Source organism: Cloeon dipterum, chromosome 3 (assembly GCF_949628265.1).
Source record: "Cloeon dipterum chromosome 3, ieCloDipt1.1, whole genome shotgun sequence".
Taxonomy (NCBI): domain Eukaryota; kingdom Metazoa; phylum Arthropoda; class Insecta; order Ephemeroptera; family Baetidae; genus Cloeon; species Cloeon dipterum.
Window position 1 is genome coordinate 31,855,589 of NC_088788.1, and position 22,503 is coordinate 31,878,091.

Sequence of the window (22,503 nt, forward strand, 5' to 3'; positions counted from 1 at the left end):
GTATAAATATTTATACACTTTACTTTCCACGTAAAAGATTTTCATGTATTTTCTTTATCTCTTTCACGCTTGCTGGAAATAATCTTCCTACAATTTACCGCTAATCCTTATTTTATGATTTCTAATAAAGGTTGCTTGCTAGGAAGTGCTAGTGTCATAAATTGAAACTCTCTACATATTCAATTAAATTTTGGTCCATAGACTCGCCGCTTTTCATCCACGCATCGCAGGTTGCATACATTCACCCCGAGGCTAGAAATCCGACTCACCTGCTGGCGTGAGTTCATCGACTGTCACGTGATACGGCGTGCCGAGGAAGGTAGGCGCGTGGTCATTCACGTCCTCTACGTAGACAGTCACGGAGAGGTACGATGACGAAACCTGAAATAATGCTCAGTCGTCAGAAAAGCGCAAGCAAGGAAAAGTGGCAGTATTACCGTTTCATCTATGGGGTCCAGACAGGCAAGGCGGAATTTGAGCACGCTCTGTGGAATGTCGGAGTCCACGAGCTCTTCCAAACTGCGTGCCAGGGACACCCGAGCCCATGCTCCATCCACGGATGATACTTTAAAGTAATGAGCATCTTCCTCCTAGAAAAGATAATGTTTGTTCATTTTCTCAATAAATGATAAAAAAAAAACATTAATAACTAACAGTTCATTTCATACAATTTTAAAAGCACGTGAACATCTTCAAGTTGGAATCTACTTCTAAATAAAATAAAGTAGCAATAATTTTAACTAGTGGTGGAGTCCAGCATGTCTCAATGAGTGTTGTTTATTGGAATTTATAATGATAATTATGTTTGGTGACTTTTAAGGCTAGAGAAGAAACCTGAATATAAAGAATTTGGAAACGACGCTAATGCTAGCTGACTAATTTAGCGTAGCGGTTCACTCATGAAAAAACCGACTGACATTTTTTTGCTGTAAACAGGATTCTACTTTTACCCGAGAATTAATTGCCGCAATCTTTCCCCCGACCTTTGGCCTTTCCCTTTCTTCGCACAGCTGCGAAGCACCTCTTTTTAAGATAAGATTCCCGGATCTCGCGGAGCCAGGAGATGAAAGGAGGCAGTCGTCGAAAGACCCATTATGCATTTATTTCTTCCCAAGTCCTTTTCACCAGCAGCGGAGTAGCTTTAATTTTGTGCGCCTGCACGACTTACAAAACATGTCGAGCGAATATGTTTATTAAATTTGCCCGCTGCAAAAGCAAGCTCAAGTGCTCAGTGGCGGCGGCAGATTTCTTTATAATGGGGCGCACAACTCCACTCTTGCAGCGCGCGCAGGATAAATAAGAGTATTTTACATGCTCATTGTGCTGCATACTAAACGGCGCTTGCCAGCAACCCGGCGCATATGCAACTCGCCTTGCTTACTCCTCGGTAATCAATCAGCGCCGAGAAATGGCGACGCTGGATTCAGCGCACTTATAATCCCTCCCAAGAAGAAGAAGCTTACCCTAATCGCTCCAGTTACTGCCGCCAAAATCAATTTATACGTATATCCAGAGAATGGCCATTGTTTTTGCCCGCGCTAAGTAAGGATTTACAGAAAAACTTACGAGATCCAGACTGGATATTTATCGAGCATTATTTTTATCTGTCTAAATTTACTGTACAGACTTGAAAAGCCACAAAATGTAGGCGCAACCAGTATATTTGATATTTATTTGCTATTTCATATCAATTCCAAAAATTTAGCAAATACCTATTTCTTGCTATTAACATCTATTTGGAAATAGAGACAGGCACCTTTTACAACACAATCAACTCTTAAGTTATTTTAAATCTACAGCCTGTAAAGAATATATTAAGAAATTATATTCTGCGTACCAATAAAAATTATGTCCTCCCAATTATTTTTCGTGCTCCCAATCTAAAAAACAACGTGAAAAATTGCCTTTTTCAGCCCTGAGAATTTATATTAAAAACGGATTAAGCTGAGGAAGAATGAAATAGACATGACTAAAATAAAATGAAGAAAACGCAAGGAAACGATCGTCAGTATTAAACCTCTCTTTATGTAATGCTAAGTACTGCCTTCCTCAGCTCCCTCACAAAGTTAGCAATGACTGAACTTGACTCTAAATAATATCGATTCTTCTATTAATAAATGTTATTATTACACGTTCTTCGTTTACAAGTTTAGTAGCAGATATTCTCTCTGTTCTGCTCGTTAATTGATTTGACTGAGAGTTTCAACGCTTTGTCCCATTTTGATAAGAGCTTGCACGCCTAGAAGTTCATCACAAATCAAGCTGTGCTGCAACTTCACGAGGAGGATTCTCGGCGTTCAACGAACAAAACGCCTTTGCACTTGATGTGTGTGTTCAAAGGGAAAGTGCGGCGGAGGACATAGTGGTGGCAGGCGGCAGCAGCGTAACAGAATTAACGCCACTTACTGTCATCAGCATATCACGCGATGGCTCAAAAGTAATTAAGAGCGCGCATTAGTAATTGTCGCATTACACACGGCTCTTTTTGCAATTATTCCGCGCAGTATTTGCTAATCCTTCCTGCGCGCACACAGCTTTTTGACGAATTGATCGCGGCGGCGGCGGCGGTGGCGGCGGCCCCATTTCGAAACGCACATCGGGGTCGCGATTATTTGTTTATGTTTCTCCGCCACTAACGAGCGTTTTCCTGTCCCGAGTCGCGAGAAAGTGTTGCGGATCGATAGCCGACCGACGAAAGGGGTCCATCTCTTAATTTTCCGACGCGTGGACGGGAAAATGACGAGAGCCAGGCAGCTGGCTGCTCCTCTTTTCAACAATTGACCCCAAGCATCAAGCTTCTCTCCTTCACGCCAAATTGAATTCGTCGACGGAGCGGTAGCGGCCCAATTTGCTTGACAAAAGAGACGCTCGCTAATTTTCTACAGAGAGCGACAACCTAAAAAGCATCCGGGCTAAGTCACCTCCTATGATGCCGTGGCCGATTAGTGGAAAATTGTTTTGAAAGCCCGCTCCGCGACATCTGAAGCGGAAAATAAAAGCTTTCATTGCATGAATTTGCAGTGTTTCTGTTCAAAAATTTAAGCCCTTAAAAATTATTGAAATAAATACTCAAACTCTAAGTGGAGTTACTTAGGACGGATGGCTTTTATTTAAAATCCGAGAGGAAACTATTAATTACCTCGTGAAGATTCAAATTTTAATTTCAATTACAGCGGCTGATTCGGAAACGAGTGTTTTATATTTTTGATTCTGCACTCTTTGCCAGTTATCCGTAGTAAATTTCGCACAAAGTAGAGTCATTTCGTAATTTTTTGGTGCTCATTAAAACACACAGTTAGCAGGAGTTTCGGAGATGCCCAAAAATTTTTAGAACGTCAGCCAATCAATTACTGTCACGTTACATATCAAATTAAAAAGTTAGGGAAAATTTAGTTACATCAAAGTCTTTAAAAATTTCGTTAGGAAAATGAATTTCAAAAGCCCTTTTTGCTCTTTAAATTTTGGTGACAGCTCTGATCGAATTCCTACACGTCAATGGGATTTTCCAAAGGAGCCCGTATTTGACTAGCGTGTATACGCATGAGCTTGGCTATCGAGGCAAGACGAAAAGCCTTGCGACAAGCTAATTAACGGCACACTGATTAATTATCCATGTGGCTTCAAATCGACCAGCGCAGCGCCTTTACGGCCTCCTAATTAACAAGGACGTCGCGTCGTGCAGCTTATTTGCGGAAAAATAATGCAAAAGCAAGCGCTGGCTGCACAACCGGCCGCGGCGCGCGCGAAGGCAAATTGATTTCACGAGCGAGTCGATCAAAGGCACCGCAAATGCAACGGCGACGAGTGAGAGACTTCAAAGAGTGGCAAGCGCACTCTGATGAAAGAGAGAGCGTTCGCAAATTGCGAACTTGGCCGCAAAAATCCTTGGGAGCCGAATGACTGAATACTCACTTTGTCCATGGGCTGGATGCTGAGCAGGCCTTGGGGCTGCACCTGCACCCGCAGGATCTCTCCTCCCACGGGCACGTTCTCAGGTACGCGCACGAAGCGGAGGTAGTCGCCAGCTGGCAGGAACTGGCAGCCTGTGAACACACGCACAAATTATTTTTTACACTCTCGCTGCAAGCAAATCGATTGAAATTGGTTGGTATAGCATGAACTTTGCCAATCCATTAATCTTGATTGGAAATAACTTTCGCCTTCGCGGTAGGTCTCTCTATCATTACCTCATAGAGCTCACCAAAATGGCTTCAATATGGAAATTAACAATGAATGAGTCTGCGCTCTAACAAAAATTTGTGGAGCTTAGCAATGTATCATGTTCTGTCGTCATATTATTAAATTAGATATTAATTTTCACGTGATAAGAAACACAGCATGGAATCATAGTTCTCACATACTTGACGCATACTATCAGCTAAAAACATTAATTTGCCGTTGATGTCAAAGAACTCGGAAATCGACGAGGATGGAGTCTTTTTATTCCTACTTCCATTAAGAATTAATTAATTCACAGTTGCACTTCTTTGGAAGTGTGGGATTATCATCCTTAAATTTTTTTCTTGAAAAAAGACAAACCAATACAAAAATCCAGCTCCAAAGTTCTCATGTTCTAAACTAAAACCGGTCAATTAAAAAAAAGTCCTTGCTCATATAATATAATTTAATACAAAATTTACATTTACGTGTTAAACATGACATAAAAGTATTTCAGCTAACTGAATACACGGCTTTGAGGAGTCAACACTGTTAAAAAAATTTAAACAGCACCACCCTGTTGAGTTGTCAAAAGAAAAGAGTCGTTTCGCTCGTGATGCTTCTTTATTCTCCTCATTAAGGTGCAAGTTTCCTTTCAGGAAGGTTTAAATCACAATCAGAATTTTCTGCTAGTGCGTAACGAGCAAAAAATAAAGAAGAAGAAGAAAAGCAGCCTCAACTGTCGCACCAAATTTATTTTAAGCAGCGGGATATCACAGCTACCAACAGTTTTAGGTTGCAGAGCTGTCAATCCACGAATCTACAACCTGTTTCGCTCGCTCGTTTTGGTGAGATGCTATCTACTGGCTGCCGAGGTTAACCAAAATTGTCAAAATGCCACACGTGGTAAGCAAAACCGATTTCAATATTTAAATTGACCTTCTCAAGTTCGTGTTTAGGGCGTTGAACTGGCAAAGCTGAGCAATTTTTTTCGTTTCCTTTCGAGCTGGGAAGCTACGATTTTTACTCATCTCCTGTCAGCCATTTCCTTTTGTGATACTTTTTATATCTGTTTGAAAAAAAATGGTTAAAATCTTGAAAAATTCTCAAGAAAACTATAAAGCAAATTAAAATATCCATAAGCAGGACTCTTTGCAAGAGAAATCATGATAACTTAGAGTCGTCACAAATTCCGCGATGATTGGAAATTTCTGTAGTTCTGCCTCACTGATTGCAAAAGTTTGTCACGAGAAGACGTAATAACATTCTCCTCTTTGCAGATCAAAGTTGGTGAAAAAAGGTGGAGGCTTCTATTTCGCGGGCGGAGGTCAAGTGCAAGTGGATTTGTCCGAGATTGCATCGTAAGTCTTGCGATTGTCAACGAGATTGGCTACGGCGGTCGATAGAACTACATTGGCTGCAATTCAATTGCAGTTTGCTCACGATTTTATTATGTGCAGATGCATTTATGACTCTTGGCTGGCTGCGCGGCAGCTGCCGGTGGGCCGTAAATGCACGCGCGCGACGCGACGCGCCAGACCGACCCATCGAGATATAGCCAATTTACGGCCGACGTTTCCTTCGGCTTTGATACATTCACCCACCGGCTGGCGGCAGATGGGAAAATGAAGAAAGTGGAGATAACTACTGCTCTGCGGACAACGGGAAAAGTGGAATCGGCACTCGTTTGTGTGTGAGTGTGTGTGTGTGTGTGTGTGTGTGTGTGTGTGTGAGAGAGAGAGAGAGAGAGAGAGAGAGAGAGAGCGCACAAAGGATTTGCTGCGGAAGAGTGAACGCAATTTGGTCTAATCGAGGGGGTTGGTTGCAGTTAAAATTACAAAAAGCCCTCAGTTACGGACAAAATAGCAGAAAACGAAGCATGGCATTCTTTAATAACTTTGGAAAAGTTTTAATTTTCGCTTGAGAATTACAATTTTACCTCTCATTGAGATGTTATTTATTTTTCCTTCGTTGAAATTGATTGGTAGTACAATGTCTCATATTAAAGCTATGTTCACAGATTTAAAAGCAAAAAAAAAAAAAAAATCACGAACACAGAATACATTCATTAATTTTAAATTATGTTCTACTGTCTTAATCAAGCTGTATTCCATGTCAAACAATATTATTTTTGCATTTCTGACCAATTTTAATTTCCATCTCAAACTAGGAAATTTTTCGCAATCTCATTTTCATAATTTATTTTTAGCATTAATTTTAAAATATGTCATTATTTTGTATCTAAAAATTTATTATTAGGACCAGCTTTAAAAATATTATTGCTTTTTAATTTTAAATAATATATTTTGAAAGTTAATGTCCATTTTCATGTAAAATAACATAACAAGTTGCATTCATGCGTTCGCCGAAGTGCTTTAATTTTTATTTTTTATAAGATAATTTCTAATCAGGAAATGAAAAATACTATCAGGTCACTTCAAAGGTTTTTAAATTACATCACTTTAAATAGTTGAGTTTAAATTCATCACTTTTCATCTTACCCTAAGTCAACTGACAAAGCCGGATTGAGTCCAGAAATTTTGAAGTTGCAAAGCACAGACAGAAAATTAATTTAAAATTACATTGACAAATTAAAAATGCATTATCTTCAACCTGTGCAATAAGAAAATCGAAAGCAGAAAGCTATTTATTATATCTACTATTGCAAAAAATGCTTCGTAATTGAACAAGTGGAGCATGAGATTGTAAAACAATATCGGCGGTTCGTCGCTTTCTTTCATTCTCGACTGCACGCAGCAGTTTTGCACTGAAACGCGATAAAGCCATCATACTTGTGCGGCGTAATCAACTTTTAATAAGGCGCAACAGAGGCTAGCTGAGCAGGATTTTGCATCTCGGCTGGCTGACTGGCTGACTGGCTGGCTGGCCGGCCGGAGTTGTGCTGCATCAACATAAACACACACACACACACACACATATTCCGCCTCTCGCTAATGAAGCCTCTTGAGCCCTTGCAGGCTGCATGTATTTATTTATTTCACAGGGTGCACGGGCCAGAAAGCTTTTATAATATATTGTTTGCGAGCAGCTCTTGCTAACTTTAATGGATGCAGCTAGGCTCGCCGTGCAGCCGGCGCAGAATGCACTCCATTCCATATTCCATCCAACTTCCTCGCGATTGCATTTGGCCCCCCGCCACACAGATCTGCCCCAAGACTCTAAGCGATGTTCATGATTGTGATTTTTTCAAAATTTACCTTCATTAAGGGGAATTGAAAAAAAAATTGAACGAATAATTTAAAACCTTAAGACACACGTGCAAGTTTAAGGCTCAATTTAGCTTTTAAATCCTAAAATGTTGCAAAAACTCCTGATAAAATTAAAAGCCAGGCGGGGTAATTAAAAATATTAAAATGTAATGCATTATTTGATTATGATTATTTATATAAAATCTGAGTTTGATTTTAGTGCAGGAAAAAATAACAAATATAAAATGAAAAAATGTCAGGATGAATGGTAAAGGTACAAAAAACCGAAGAGTGAAATAATCTTTTATCTCCCACAGAATGAAAGTTATTTTGAGCCCCTAGACTAGAGCCTCATTGGCAAATCAAAATCAATCTTCTGAAGGGGATTTATTGAGCTACAGACAACGATGGGCTGCAATCAGTTTTAATACAAAAGACAAAAATGTTTTAATTACAAAATTCAATATAAATGAAATGAGCACCCAAATGCTGATAATAATTTAATTACTGTCAATAATGTGACTTGAAAACTTAATTTTTTAATGAGAGAGCATAGTGTCCGAATTATTGCAGTTTTTACTAAAGCAAACTAAACATTTAAATTTGTTGGAATAACCGTCCCATGCGCAACGCATCAGTCAACTAGCAAAAAATAATCTGATCTTAAAATTGATTGGCGTATTTTTCAAAATGACAGGACTGCGCAATTGGCGCCGCATTGCACTCTGTGCAAAACAATGGTCGCCCTTACTCTTGAGCGAGGAAGATGTATAGAGAGTCGTAAATTAATCTAACCCCATGGGCGTGCATGCAAACGTCGCGCCAACCACGGAGCCACCCTCGCGGCAGTGTGACTGCCACCCCGGCCAGAGCGTAATTACTCAGTGTCGGGCGCGCGCCAGTCGTGATACAAACAATAACACGCTCACGCTTCTATCCGAGGCGTCTGCATTTAACCAGTGCAACCAGTGCATGTGTATTTATATCGCCGGCATTCATCTCGTCGGCTGCAACTCTTTTTCCCTCGAAAGTTGAATGCATATATGCGGCATGCAGCGGACATGCAGTCATACCCCACACAATGTATACACGAGAGAAAGGTCAAGTTTGCTGTCAAGTTCAATGCTGCCGCTTGAGTTAGTGGTCTAGAGCCTATTTAATGAATAACCAAGCAGCCCCAGTTTCATTAGGGCTCAGCACAGGATTTTATTTAGAGCAGTGGATTAAAAAGATTTATTTTTCGTCAAAATTTCAACGTTCTTTAGTTAATATATTTTTATTTGTGTTACTTTGAAATAATTTTGATATTATATGTGCTTTAAATTAGTAAATTAGCTATTAAAATTCGATTTTTCTGAATGCACTAATAAGGAATATGATTTTTAGATTAGATAGTTAGATCGTTTTTACAGTTGACTATTATAGAGTGTTTTCCCGAGCAACCTGCACGGTTTCTGGGTCGAACCCCTTTTTAATTATACCTCTCTGAGCATTAATTTAATTAAGTTTTTTTAACATACTTCTTGCGTTACCAACAAAACGAACAAGACGTGATTTTTTCCACATTGTGACAATGTGTGAGTAGTTTGAAAATGTCAGAAATTTTCTTAGCTGCGAAATATAGAAACTAAATAACTGTCTAAAAAATTAGAACCAAAACGAGATCAGTATACGGTCTATTCAACAGGTCTCGAAATTGCAACAAAAACCTACTTTCGCATTGTTTTGCATGTATGGTAACAAACTGTGGCTCCTAGGGATTTAGACAATTTAGATGGTTTTAAAAATTGTTCGAATGGCTTAAAATTACATGCTTCGCGCTCATTTGATGGTCCCGCAACGATTAAAAGCCAAAAAAGCAGAAAAAATAGTCAACGGTCTAAATTTCACTTCTAGTAGTTCACAAATAAACATTTTCTTTACAATAAAAATAACAAACCCACATCCTTTACTCAGTCAACTTAAAAATCTTTGCCGCTAAATGGATTTAATTGTGTTTGGGTGAGCAAAACAATTCCAAATTCTAACTGTGACTGTAAATCAATTTTTTTTTACTATTTTCTCTTATGTTTCATTAAAAAAAATTATAAAAAGAAAGGAATTTTAAGCTTGAACTTACCATGAGCTGTGGCTACCCAGCCAATCAGGATCAAAGAAAGACTCCACCGTATTCTTTCCATGCTTCACTAATTCTGGAAAAAATAAATAGAAAATGGTTAATGTTATATTTATAAAAAATACAGATAAATTTTATAATGTGACCAATTTTAAGGGAACTTAACATATCGCAAGAGTAAAATTGATTCCAGAAACCTTCAATTTCAAGTGTAAGGCTGATATGCATGTTTATTTAAGTTTTGTCAAGTTAATTTGCTGTCATTATCATCAACTATTACTGATTATTTCAAAGCCGCCTGAAGTAAACGATTGTCATCATTTTGAAGAAACACAATTCAATTAATTGTCGGAGGATGCACCAAAATCATTTGGGCTAACAGAAGATGTCATCTTAAATTTGAATTTAAATGGCTCTAATCGCACAAATGATGAAGCCTGTAACATTTTGTCCATACACAATAACATGGATTTATTTTATTCTTGCACTTCAATTCATCGTCAGCTCTCAATGACGTCTGTGCAAAAAGCCACAAAAAGCTCTGGCATGGCGTACACATCACGAGAAATATTTGCAAAGATTACTCTGACTGCATGTCGCGCGAGAGTTGATTTGCATGAAGAGCGTGCGACGAACAGATGGGCATTTGAATCAGCTAGCGGGACCCGGCTGCGGCGGCAAGAAAAAGAGCGGGCTGCTCGGACAGCATTCAAGAGATTAGCGAGCAAATGACGCGCCCTACCATCCAAGCCACCCACGCGTACCGCTGCTGCATCGCAAATTGCACTTGGTGCGCGCCGCACGTGCGGCACCTACACACAAAAAAACCGACCGACAGCAAAAACCGAGCCATGACGTTGCAGGTTCGATTAAATTAGTCGAAGCCACACAATTTGTTAGTTTTGTTGGCTAACAAAAAATTTAAATTTAGTTTATATTATCAGTGTTTCCTTGGCTTCAGAATTGAATTTATTTTAATACATAATTATTAATTTATTAGAGTTTTAATTCTATAGTCCATTAATGAGACAAATACTCCTTGAATTAATTTAAAGTTAGTTTGACTTCTTCTATACATATAGCGCTTACAAGCTTTGAAATATAATATAGAAAATACAAAAAACCATGAACTGATCCGGTTATAAATTATTTAAATCTGATTCGAAAGTCACTATCAACAAAATGAATATAATATTTGAAAAAAATAAAAATATTATCTAGATGGTTTTTATATTAATAAATTTGTAATAAATAAAAAATGAAACAATTTTATAAATTAACAATTTGTATTGCGTCTATAAAAGAATTTTAAATGAGACTAAAATGCACTACCCTTTGAGGAAGGTTAGTACAGCAGACGGTGCAACACAAACTAGTGTTCCAGATCATTGGAGTGCACCCGATCCGCCCCGAACGCCCACGCCAAGCCAAGCCAAGAGTGCTCTCGTCGCTCGTTATGATTGTTATTACACCCGCCATTAAATTAGCCGTCCGCGCACGGCCGCAGCCTCATAAATATCGCCGCCCTTATGCTTTGCACGCGGCTCGCAATTTTAACTTCTTCACGTGCGCTCAAACAATTGACCCTGGTGTTGCACGGCATGGCCAGGAGGGTGCACGTTAATGTGAGCCAAATTGCGTTTTCCACGACCGGGAAAAGCTGGAAGAATATGGTTTCATTTTGCTTAAGTGCAGTTGCTGAGCTGCAAATTGTTATTGTGAGTAATTTTATGGAACTGCATGAAGGTGCTGGAATAGTTCCATTCTGTTTTTTTTTTTAATATTTTCATTAGAAAAAATGTCTATTATACAGCTCTAGCACCTTTTTACTCAGATAATGAAAATAATTCAAATCGAGCTTACGTTTAAGAACTAGCTTTTTTCGAGGCAATGGGAGATACTTAAGCATTTCTGGGAATCGCCACTTTGGGGACAAATTTTTGGCGTTTCAATAAAAGACCTCAGTGCGAGGTTGCGAAAAGATGGCAACTCGGGCCCCATGTTATCTGCTCGAGGGTGTTATTGGGACTCACATTGAGCTCATAGTCCCAGGAATGTGCTGAGCAAAATAAAATTTAGAATGAAAACTGTATGTATTTATTTGGCTGACACCCCAGGAGATAGCTTCCATTGAGAGGAAAAGCGATTAAACTTTTATTAATATCCTGAACAAAGGAGTGTAATATAACTTTTGACGAAGAGTCTCGAATCTCATTCTTTGTTGATTGCGTGTCATTAACACTCCAACACGCACGAGTTAAACGCATGAAATCTCCATCCAGTGTCGCGCATTGTCTTGACTTCAGCCCAAATTTCCGCTTCGCCGTTTGTTTGCTGAGAGTGAAACAAAGACGGCTTTCATGCTAACGCTTTTCCGTTACGATTTCAATAACTGTTGTGCCGATTTTCCGTCCTATATATAAGCATTTAACCTACTGCATGATGTGGGAAGCTCTGTATTTTATTATTTATGCAGAGCACATCGCAAAACAATAACAATCGCACGTCAAAGATAGCAAGAAATGCAGCCGCGCGATTTTTGTCGGGAAATTTATGATGCAATACTTTAAAAACTGCTGGAAAAGCGAAATGCTGGAACGGCGTTGTAACGGAGAGTGGGTTGAATGAGGGATTCTCACAGAAAACGAATATTCTACTTCCAAGCAACAAAAAAGAATTGTATGTGAGCCACAAAAGTGGATTCTGGAATTAAAGAGTAGCGGTTATTAAAATATGGATCATTCAAAAGGGACGGGTAAAAGTAATTTCTCCTGCAAATTTCTCACAAAAAACACACTGCTCAATATATTAAATTTTCACTTTCTTCCTTTCTTTTCATGCCGAACGCGCATCGTAAAATAAACATAAAAGGCATTTTGCAATTATTCCACCGTCTGCCGCTCTCACGTTCAAATACAGCAAGCAATCCGAATTATTATTATGATGCGCGAGCTGATGGGTTGCCCGATAAAAATGGGTGTTCGAATATAATACGAAAGCGATCGTTTTGCGCAGTCATCGCGCGCGCACATTTGTGAAATTTCCATCCAGCAGGCGGTGATGTGCAAATGCACTTTGCAGATTCAAATGCCCGATATATATTATTCCGATAGTCATGGCCCGAGATGATTTTAATTGCACGCGTGTGTAAAACGGCACCACAATGTAATTAGTGAATGATATAACGTGCGCTGTCGATGGCATAACCAGCGCGTTAGCACAGTTTTACTGCTGGGGCTGCTTACTCGCTGCCGTTTTCACTTTCGAAAGCGACGTCCAGCAACTGAAATGCTCTATTTTGATGATTGCATAGCTATAATGGCCGCTAGATTGTTGAATACAAATTTTCCTAATTGATTCCCTAAGCTATAGTATTCAGGAAGATTGAGCAAGAAGAATTTTTTGTTTAATAACAATGGAGATTCTTTTAATATAATCATCCATGTGTAAAAGTATTTTATTTTTTGGTTTAAGCATAATAACTAATTAAATGCACCAACTCTTGTGATTGGTAACTGTTGATTACAGATGAAAGTTACGCAAAAAACTTCTTGAATATCAAATGAGGCATTTTTTTTAAAATTTCATTATAAATAAATATGGTTTAGATCAAACTAGCTATTTTTCAGGTAATTAAACTACGAAAAAAATATCAAAATTTCGGCCACTACTTTTATTTTAAATATAATATATTATGTCGTGGCAGATCTTATGATAATCGAAAATAAATATTTATCAATCTCTCGTGACGATTAACATCACTTTTCATTACAAGTTACGAAATTTTGTGAAATTCTGCAACTCCCAGCAAATAACATCCATTGGAAAAATTCACAAACCCTAAATTCTATCCTCTATAAAAACTTGTCACATTGGTAAAAATTCTGGTTTTTCTCTTATAAATATGGTGTGTCTATAAGTGCTAAAAATGTATCATTAATTATAATTTTTATCATTTGATACAAGTCTAGATTTTAATTCAAATAGAGTAAACATAATAATTTTGCTGCAGTGTTACATGACAAAACCCCCCAGCATGAACTAGACGAAAATAGAACGAAACGTCCTTGGCCACTGAGTGATGATAAGGTTTAAGCAGCTCATTTTTCAGGTGTCAAACATCGAAAGCGGCCGTCAATTGCAAGCCTGTCGTGTGCGATTGATTGCAATTTCGTAGCCGCGGCGAGCAAGAGTGAGAGAATGCACTGTGTGCGACGGCGGTTTTAATTTTATGCACGCTGCACCGCCGGCAGCGACAGTGATGGATGTTCTGCAAACTCGCGTTCCTTCCTTCTCACCTGCATGCCGCGTGCACCATCATGCATGCATGTAATAATTGCGCGCAGCGCAAATTGAATGCACTTGCGCTCGGCTGCACTGCCGCTGAGTACGAGACGTTTTTGTAATTACATCTCGGCCGGGGAAATCTGAAGTGGGGTTTACTCTGCACTCTTCCAAGAGAAAACTGCACTGTGCAGATACAAAATTTTTGCAAAATAATGCTAAACGAAAAGGTTTGAATATCCATTTTAGATTAAGTAAGTTTTGGCAATGTTTTTAATCATTAGTATGGGGATTTCCATGTTAATTGTAGATAAAATGTGCAATTTTGTTCCAAATTTGGTATGCAGACTCTCCTTGACAAGACAAATCGGCCTCTGCTCTTTTGACTATTTGACGACATTTTTTATGTTGGGTGCTCGGTAAAAGCTGGTATAATTTGCCAACGAATTGAAATCATTAAAAAAAAATTTCCAGTCATTTTTAAGAGTCAAGGAATATTTTGCGTTGTGACAAAATCTAAAAATTTAATTTAATTTAATTAATATTTTCCTCTGTAAAAAATTGCAGATCTTAACACCTTTCAGAATATATATGACTGATTGTAATGTAATTTATTAATTTGTACAACGTTTCGTTGTCCCAAATTGACCTCAAAGTACAAATTTAGTGTCTTCATCCTTTAAAAAATGAAACACCAACCGATTTTTCTCGCCAAGATGAATCTACAAACCAAAAATCATCGTGATTAAACAGAAAAAAGGAATTTTAAATCAATTTTTAAGGTTTTCCGAAAAAAATGTCCATCTCGTAACTTGATAGCAATATGCTAGATAGAAAAGTTTGACTGGTGGTTGATAGTTCATGTTTGCATCACAAAAGAGCACACTTTTGTTTGTTAGGGTCGGTTGGACCGCAGGGTTTCCTTGTACGCTGTGTAGGCATTAAATTAAAAGAAGGAAAAACAGTCCGCAAAATAATACTCTTTTTATACCATTTCGTTTCGCGGTTGGTCTCAGATTCACACAAAAAGTTCGTAACCCTGTCTCATTCATTTTCCCATTCAAATTGAGACTCACCAGAGCGTAGAGCATGTCAAAGAAGCCGCCACACAATTCAATTTGTATCCGAAAGGTGCACTGAGAATCACGATATCATCTCAATCACGAGACAAAAACACACAGCAATTGTCTGAACAAAAAGTCTGTTTCCTCGGCTCGTTTGCACCACTGACTGACTGCCTAACCGGGGACCCTGACGGAGAAAGTGCCTACCGCGGCGAGCAAGGTGCACACGCGACTCTTCAGGATGAAGAAGGCTCTCAACTTCCTCGCGCCGGCAGGATTGTAGTAAGTCGTTCGTGCCGCGGAAATTTGATCGAAACCTCTACGTCGCCGCTGGACACTTTGATTGATAGTCAAAATTTCCAATGGAAAATTTGACTGATCCCTATTTCCGACATAACTTTTTTTATTTCAGCCACTTACTTAAGACACGCCTATCGATCAGCTGACATCACAGTTAGTTCCATATAGTGCCGTGAAATATTTAAAAACACCAAAAATTAAAGACTCGACTCCTGCTTGATGCTGTTCCGCCATGGCAAGGAGCATGCGCACTGCGTATCGCGTCGCAACATCGCATGCGAATGAAGAGAAACCAACAGCAAGCTACTAAAATCATAGTTTTAAGCCGTTTTGAATACAGTAAAGTTCTATTTTGGTTTTTAAATGTGCCAGCAGATAAATTTTAAAATCACATTACTTTCAGGGTATTAAGTTTTTGAGCAAAAATCTCTGAAAGCAACAAATTGTTGTCCAGGGGTCGATGGATTTTGACGAAAGTTTTTTTTAGTCAACTTTGCCCTAATTTACGGACAAAACAGTAGAGAAAACTACGATTCCCCAATATTTGCGGGTTTTCCGGGCGTTAAGATTTCAAAATCTGGGAATTTTGAGTACTTTGCAACTTTGCTAAGGGTGGTCCTTAAACAAAAATTAAAAAACAACTAACTAACTCCTCTCAACAAGGCAAACAACTTTAATGTTGACCTCTTAAGTGGTAGGTCAAAGGTCAAGGTCATAAAATTTTTTAATTTTAAACTCAAATTTGAAAATGAACATCGGAATTTTTTTATTTTTTTCATTGCCATTTTGAAGAGCATAAAAAATAAAGTGAAAAACATTTAAATTATGAATGGAGTTTTTCCTTATTCTGTAATAAAAAATGAAAACTTCGAAAATACTTGTTCTTCGAGGTTGGTGAAAAACGACGATCGACTAAATCTCGGCTTCTAATCATCAGATTTTGAAAAACCGAATACCGTTAGACTCATCTTGACATCCTCAAGTACATTAAAGGGGTATGAGAGCCACCAACCCCCTACTCCCTTTTAACCCCCTCAATAACGGGAAATTAATTTATTTTACTGCATCTATCTCGATAAAAAAACTTTGTGCACCCGAATCTTGGGTTGTGGGGGTCCTATTTACAAAAAAATAAGTACTGATAGACTCATCTTTGAGTGAACTAAGTAACTGAATTGGTTTGAAGAAGACAATTACTCGTCAACGTCGTGCCAATGGGTTGAAACGGACGAAAAAATTATAAATTCACGTTTTTGAGGGGGTTAAAAGGGGTTTGGGGGTTGGTGGGTTTCTTACCCCTCTAGTACACTTGAGGACGTCGAGACAAGTCTAACGGCATGTGGTTTATTAAAATTTGATGATTAGAAGCCGAGATTTAGTCGATCGTCGTTTTTCACCAACCTCAAAAAACAAGGATTTTCGAAGTTTTCATTTTTTATTACAGAATAAGGAAAAACTCCATTCCAAATTTAAATGTTTTTTACTTTATTTTTTATGCTCTACAAAATGGCTATAGTAAAAATAAAAAATTCTGATATGTTCATTTTCAAATTTGAGTTTAAATTTCAAAAATCAATTTTTATGACCTTGACCTTTGACCTACCACTTTGAGGTCAACATAAAAGTTTTTTGCCTTGTTGAGAGGAGTTAGTTGGATTTTTAATTTTTGTTTTAGGACCATTCTGAGCAAAGTTGCAAAGTAAATACTTGAAACTGACTAGAATCTGCAATCGAAAGACAACATGCTGTTATTATAAAATGAAGAAACACACTATTAATTGTTGGAAATGCCTAAAGGTGATATATTTTGGTTTAATTTGTTCCTTTTCACCAATGAGGTCCATGAAAATCAATTTTTTGTTGCCCCTGTAAAATTTGCTACCATAGGGATCAGTCAAATTTTCCATTGGAAATTTTGACTGTCAATCAAAGTGTCCAGCGGCGACGTAGAGGTTTCGATCAAATTTCCGCGGCACGAACGAAGTGTAAGAGAGGTGTGGTTCCCAGCCGCTTTTTCTAAACGGCTTTTCGTGTAAGCCTCTCGCACCGCTGCTGGGCACCACGTCGCTGACCAGACAGCATCATTAAACCTTCTATCTCGCCATTGAAGCGCCGGCTTGGGAGAGGAGAAACGCAAGCAAATCTATGAGCGTTTACTCTCTATAGCGACCTCCTGATTTCGCTCCTTATTTTCCTAACACTTTTATTTGTGTTAACAATTAGAGAAAGGGAGGGGACTCATGCTGATTTTCGAGGAAAATCCTGGTGATTGTTCAATTGTTTTTAAAGTGCATCGGATGTGACTGTTAATGGACGAAAGGGTTTCTTTGTTTATTTATGTATGCTGAGAAAAACTCTCGTATTTATCCATTAGATTCAATTAGATAAATAAAGTTCTACAGCTCGGTACTGAAGCAGCACTTTCCAATGATTAGTTTGGATTTTGAACTTTTTATAGCAGAATATTTTCAAGAAGCAGGTTGGTGCTAAATTATCTAATATTTTTCACGTTTTCTAAGTGATTTATTTCTTAATGTGGAGAATTTCCCTCCCAATCCACATGGAATTAGATATATCGCGACAGAAAGAATTGAAAATCAAACTCAAAGCCAATTATTTTTTATAAAAAAAACCGTGAAATGTATAATTCACAATTGTAAGTATTACATTGGCAGTAACTTTCGACAAAGGGTTGACTTTTAATTGTTGTTTTTAATTGCAACACTCGAATTTGTACTTCATTGTGAGCAGTTCCTGACAATCGCCGCTGCCTCAACGATTTTGCTCATTGCAAAGATGCAACAGGAAATTTGTATTCAATCGTCCACTTGCTAAAGCCTACAATGCACAATGTAGTACATTGTTGTCCAGTAAATAAAATCCTCCTCATATAAACTAAACGTTACAAAAATTTTGTAATGACAATTTAACAGTACATTCACCGCACGCTCCACGCGAAAGCAAAAGTGGCAAATTGTGAATTCATGTCGCGTTACACCACCCGCAAGGCGGCCGAGATTATTCCACTTGCAGACTCGAATTGTGCAACATTGCACCGTGCGATTTATCGCTCTCAGATACAATTTGCAGTGTCCGCAGCCAAGAATGCGAGTCGTGAAGTAATTGGAGAGTCGTGCGTGATATTTCCACTTAATCTAATCTCCATAACAAATTCACGAAACGCGATCAATGCAGGAGATATATATATATCATGCTATTCTTACACTAACAATTATTTTGCGGTGGGGCCCATATTTGAGCATACGTTAAATCCATTAGTGATAATGTCATCTGAGCGTCAAATTGAAACAGTTATGAAATTGAAACTTAAAATTACATCAAATTACCAGCGTGTATATTTATTTATTTTTCTCATTTTGAAACAGAGTTATATATGCTATAGTATCCGTTGTTTAAATTTACGATTGTCGCCTTCATTAAAAACAATAAACCAAAGGTTGAAATAAAAAACTGGACATCTTGAAAACAAGAAAACAAAGTCCGGTTTCTATTTCCATAATATTGAACGTACCTCGAGTGTCTTCTTTGATAAAATTACAAAAAAAGCCTTTCTTGTGATCACTGGAATAGCATAGTAAAAATCCAAATCAAATGCCAGTCAGCGCCAGCGATCCACGCAATGATTAATTTTGTTCTAATATCGGGAAAGGAAGCTGATTCGTGACTAATTGAAGTTAAACACTTTAATGTTTTCCACGTGGTTTTCCTCATAATTAACAGCGTCTCCAGACATGCCGACAGCGTGTGGTGTTTATAATCTCGCGCGAAGAAATTGCCGCTGCAGGCTGTTTAATTTTATAGCGTGCGCAGGCTGAAAGCGAAATTGTTGCAGATTGCCAGCTAATATAACCGAATTATATCACGACTACTAGCGTGTGTGTGTGTGTGTATATATATATTCGTATTTACGAGGGTATATAACGAGTTCCCTCTCTGCTCGCAATATAACTGAATTGTCCAAGGCAGCAGTGCGTGGAAATATGAATAGCAGTTTGCACCAGAATACATGCAGTGTGTGATTAATCTGCATGAATCCAATTTCGCGAGGACTTTCACCTCGATTCCTGAACAATCCCCGTATTTTGTTTACGGACAATTAATCCCACGTAATATGATAATGATGACTGGCCGTTGTTGCGAATTTTTATATTTTTCAGCAGTAAAAGTTTAACGATTCTCTCGCAACTTCGAACATCCTTTTCAATATGTGGGTTTTGAAGCATCGATTTGTTATATAAACGTTCTTAAAGTAATAAATGGTTGGGTTTTTTTATTGCGATCGTGTTACAAAACGAGCTAAATTTCATTTCCTGCAATTTAAAAAGGGAAAACGAAATTATTTTAGATATATATAGAGAAATCTTGAACGTTGTTAAGAAATTGCAAAATAAAGAAAACGCCAGAAGGGGTTTTAGACCTGAAACGGAATTTCCCAATCTGACGTCGGAAGCTGGTAAAAACGAAACAAAAGATTTATTGCTAATTTGCAACTCTGCAAATATTTTTTTGCGGTACCTATAGTTGCCTAATAATCATATTTCTAGAATAATATATGGTAGTAAGGAATTTTTCAATTTTCTAGGAGGACTCGGCAACCGCAATTCTACGAATTCGCCGCCGCAAGAATGCTTTCTCACACTGGCAATAGAAGCCCCGAAAAATGTGGAAAATCACCAATTCAAATTGGACAATCATCAAAATAGCAATTTTAATCACGGGATTGCAAACCACGTAAACACCAGGTTCTCGCGGGACCGAGCTGCAAATTTTTTCCCTCGAACAGTTCCGATGATGCCCCGCGTCTATCCAGCTGGAAAAACGAGAGAGCTTTTTACTTTCAGTCAAGCGGACTCTGCAACGCGCGCGCATCATCGCAAATTATCTTGCAGCAGCTGTTTTATTCAGCATGTTGGCGAAAAGCTGGAGTGCAGGCGGATGGAAAAGATAAAATATAAAGCGTTATGAGATTAGGCGCACGGATTGTAACCACTTGACCATGTAGTCCACTAGAAATACTGTATGTAGCTGGAGATATATTTCCCTGATTTTAAGAACATCATCGGTAAATTTAACCAAATTTTTGCAACTAGTTCAGAGCTTTTGCAAATGGCTCGAAACACAAGTAGCTTAAAAATTATGTCGTAGGAGTCTAAAATTAAATCAGTTGTTTTTAGTCTCCAGTTTGAATGAAAAGAATGATTTATTTTATCTTTTCACAAGTTGGCGGATAATTTTCAGTTGAGCAGTTTTAAAGGCTTTGTTTCAATTCTCTGATCCATCCTGCCCCCCACGAGCTTTGCTGCGCATGTTTTAATATGGAGCGAGATGCTGTAGTCAGTCAGCTGGATAAAGCCATTTATAGGCTTCAATTATGCAGACGGGGCAATTATTGGGTGCACTCGGCTGAGTGTGTTTATAAATATATCTGCTTGCATGGTGATTGCCGTTTGACGAGTTTGATGCATATATCCAGTGCAGCAACTTTCCCCACCGAGCAAAAGTTGAATTAATAAATTGCACTTTTAATTGCACTCACGCTAACTCCGCATGTCAAAACTGTCTATTAAAAAGTAGTACAGAAACGCATTCTCTCTCTCTCACTCGCTTTCGATTCAAACTCTATTTCTGAAGCCGCAAAATAAAACGGCGGATCGATTTGCGGCGGAATTGAGCTAAATCGCTTTGAAATTGCGTTACGAGATCGGAGGGTCGGCTCTCTGGCTCGAATTGCCGGTCATTTAGATAAAGCTCGATTGCGACCTTAGGTCAACACACGCGCAGTGGTTAGAATCACATTTTAGGCAGGACATCTCTTGACCGAATTGTGTTGGAGCGCGTGTGTGTCCGAAACCAGTTTTTGTGTTTACAGTTCATTATGCATTCTATAGGAGATAGTGCTTTTCAATACCTTGTTCTTCCAGTTTTCTATTTCACCACGGCTATAAATCTACTATTCTTCCAGTTAAATTTAAGCACTACTTAACAGGTAATTTTTCAGGGAGCTATATTTTGAGAAGAAGATAAAATCTCAAGATTGAAAGAGATTTATATAACAATATCTTAAAAATTATGCTACTACCAGCCTGGGTTTACATTTACATTACTTTCATTTCCTTTTGGGTAAAATTATAATTTTAACGTTCATTTATTAAGAGGTTTTATTCGAATTAATTGGACTCCCTTTGATATAATGATATAGTTTTATATTGTTATATAATGCATGGTTTTGAAAATTGTAAAAATTATCAAATTTTGTAAGATTCTCATCTAGTTGAATGAAGCGGATAAAAATCTATCTGATGCATTCCTTTTTAGCACATTCAAATCACAATAGCAAAATTGACGCATCTTTCACACGCACCAAACATTCACATCACGTTTAATAATAATTGATGCAGTTCATCAAACCGTATATTGTGTTTACGTTCACAAACAAGTTTAAAATTGGATCTGTTGTATCGCGGTACCATGGGTGAAAGTGTGTTGTGATGCCCCAAGGAATGCAGATGATGACCACAACGGCCCCTATTTAAACAGCGTGGCGAAAATTCGTCTTTAACGCCCGCGTTTTAGCGACGATCACGCTACTGACGCGATTCGCCGAGTTTCGTGCTCCAATTTCGGCGGCGTGGGTATCTACACCGCGCATTTAAACCAAGAGCGTGGGAATTTTGCTCACAATCAAACAGGTATGCGCTCGTTAAGTCAGCCATTCAACACTTAGTTTGCAAAAATAGGAGAAAAAATTAGGAGAGACGACACCGGAGACTAATTAGCACCAAAACAGGAACTGTTCTTCCAACAGGAAGGCATTGGCTGGTTTTATTAATTATTTTCTATAAATCAGTTTCAGCTCTTAAAAACCAAGGCGACAGTCACCGCTACCATATTTTTTTTTGGTTTAGTGTCGCAGCTCGAGGCACAGAAATATGTGATGCGCTTCTTCCTAATTCCGTGAATAAAAATGCACGGAGGGCGAGGCAGCAAACGTCAACAGTGGAAAGTGGCGCATTTCAATCAGTGCAGATTAGTTCTGCGCGGATTGTCCACGCTTCCAAGTATGATAATTAGCATTTCATATAGTACAATGCGCTTGCTCGCTTTCAATCAATTCGCATCGCGACGACCGATTGCACTGCAAGAGCTGAACAAATAAAATGCAACTTGTACGCCGGCGAGCTGCGAGCGCGAGCATAATTCAATTATTTTCATCAATTTACTTGATCGACTCACTCAGACGCAGAAATATAGGTCGGCGGAGCACGTCGCAAGTAGGCCACGTGCCCTGAAATATTTAGTTCGGCGAAAATGGTTTATTGCTCACAAAAGCGCCGGGTTTCTTCTTGCGACC

The 22,503-nt window shown here is 38.4% G+C and overlaps 1 protein-coding gene across 2 annotated transcripts in view; it reads right to left on the bottom strand.

Annotated features, from left to right (window-relative positions):
* Cad89D (cadherin-89D) overlaps positions 1–22,503 on the bottom strand; it is a 45,752-nt gene that overhangs the window by 15,176 nt on the left and 8,073 nt on the right. The window contains exons 1-5 of one of the 2 annotated variants that reach the window (XM_065482203.1): positions 14,844–15,050; positions 9,487–9,559; positions 3,913–4,043; positions 438–590; positions 270–381 (exon numbers count right to left, since the gene is read on the bottom strand). In XM_065482203.1, the coding sequence (XP_065338275.1) occupies positions 270–381; positions 438–590; positions 3,913–4,043; positions 9,487–9,547 (457 nt within the window). In that variant the 5' untranslated portion in view covers positions 9,548–9,559; positions 14,844–15,050. Of the gene's footprint in view, positions 1–269; positions 382–437; positions 591–3,912; positions 4,044–9,486; positions 9,560–14,843; positions 15,051–22,503 lie in introns of those variants that run through there. The other variant, XM_065482202.1, reaches the window with a different exon arrangement.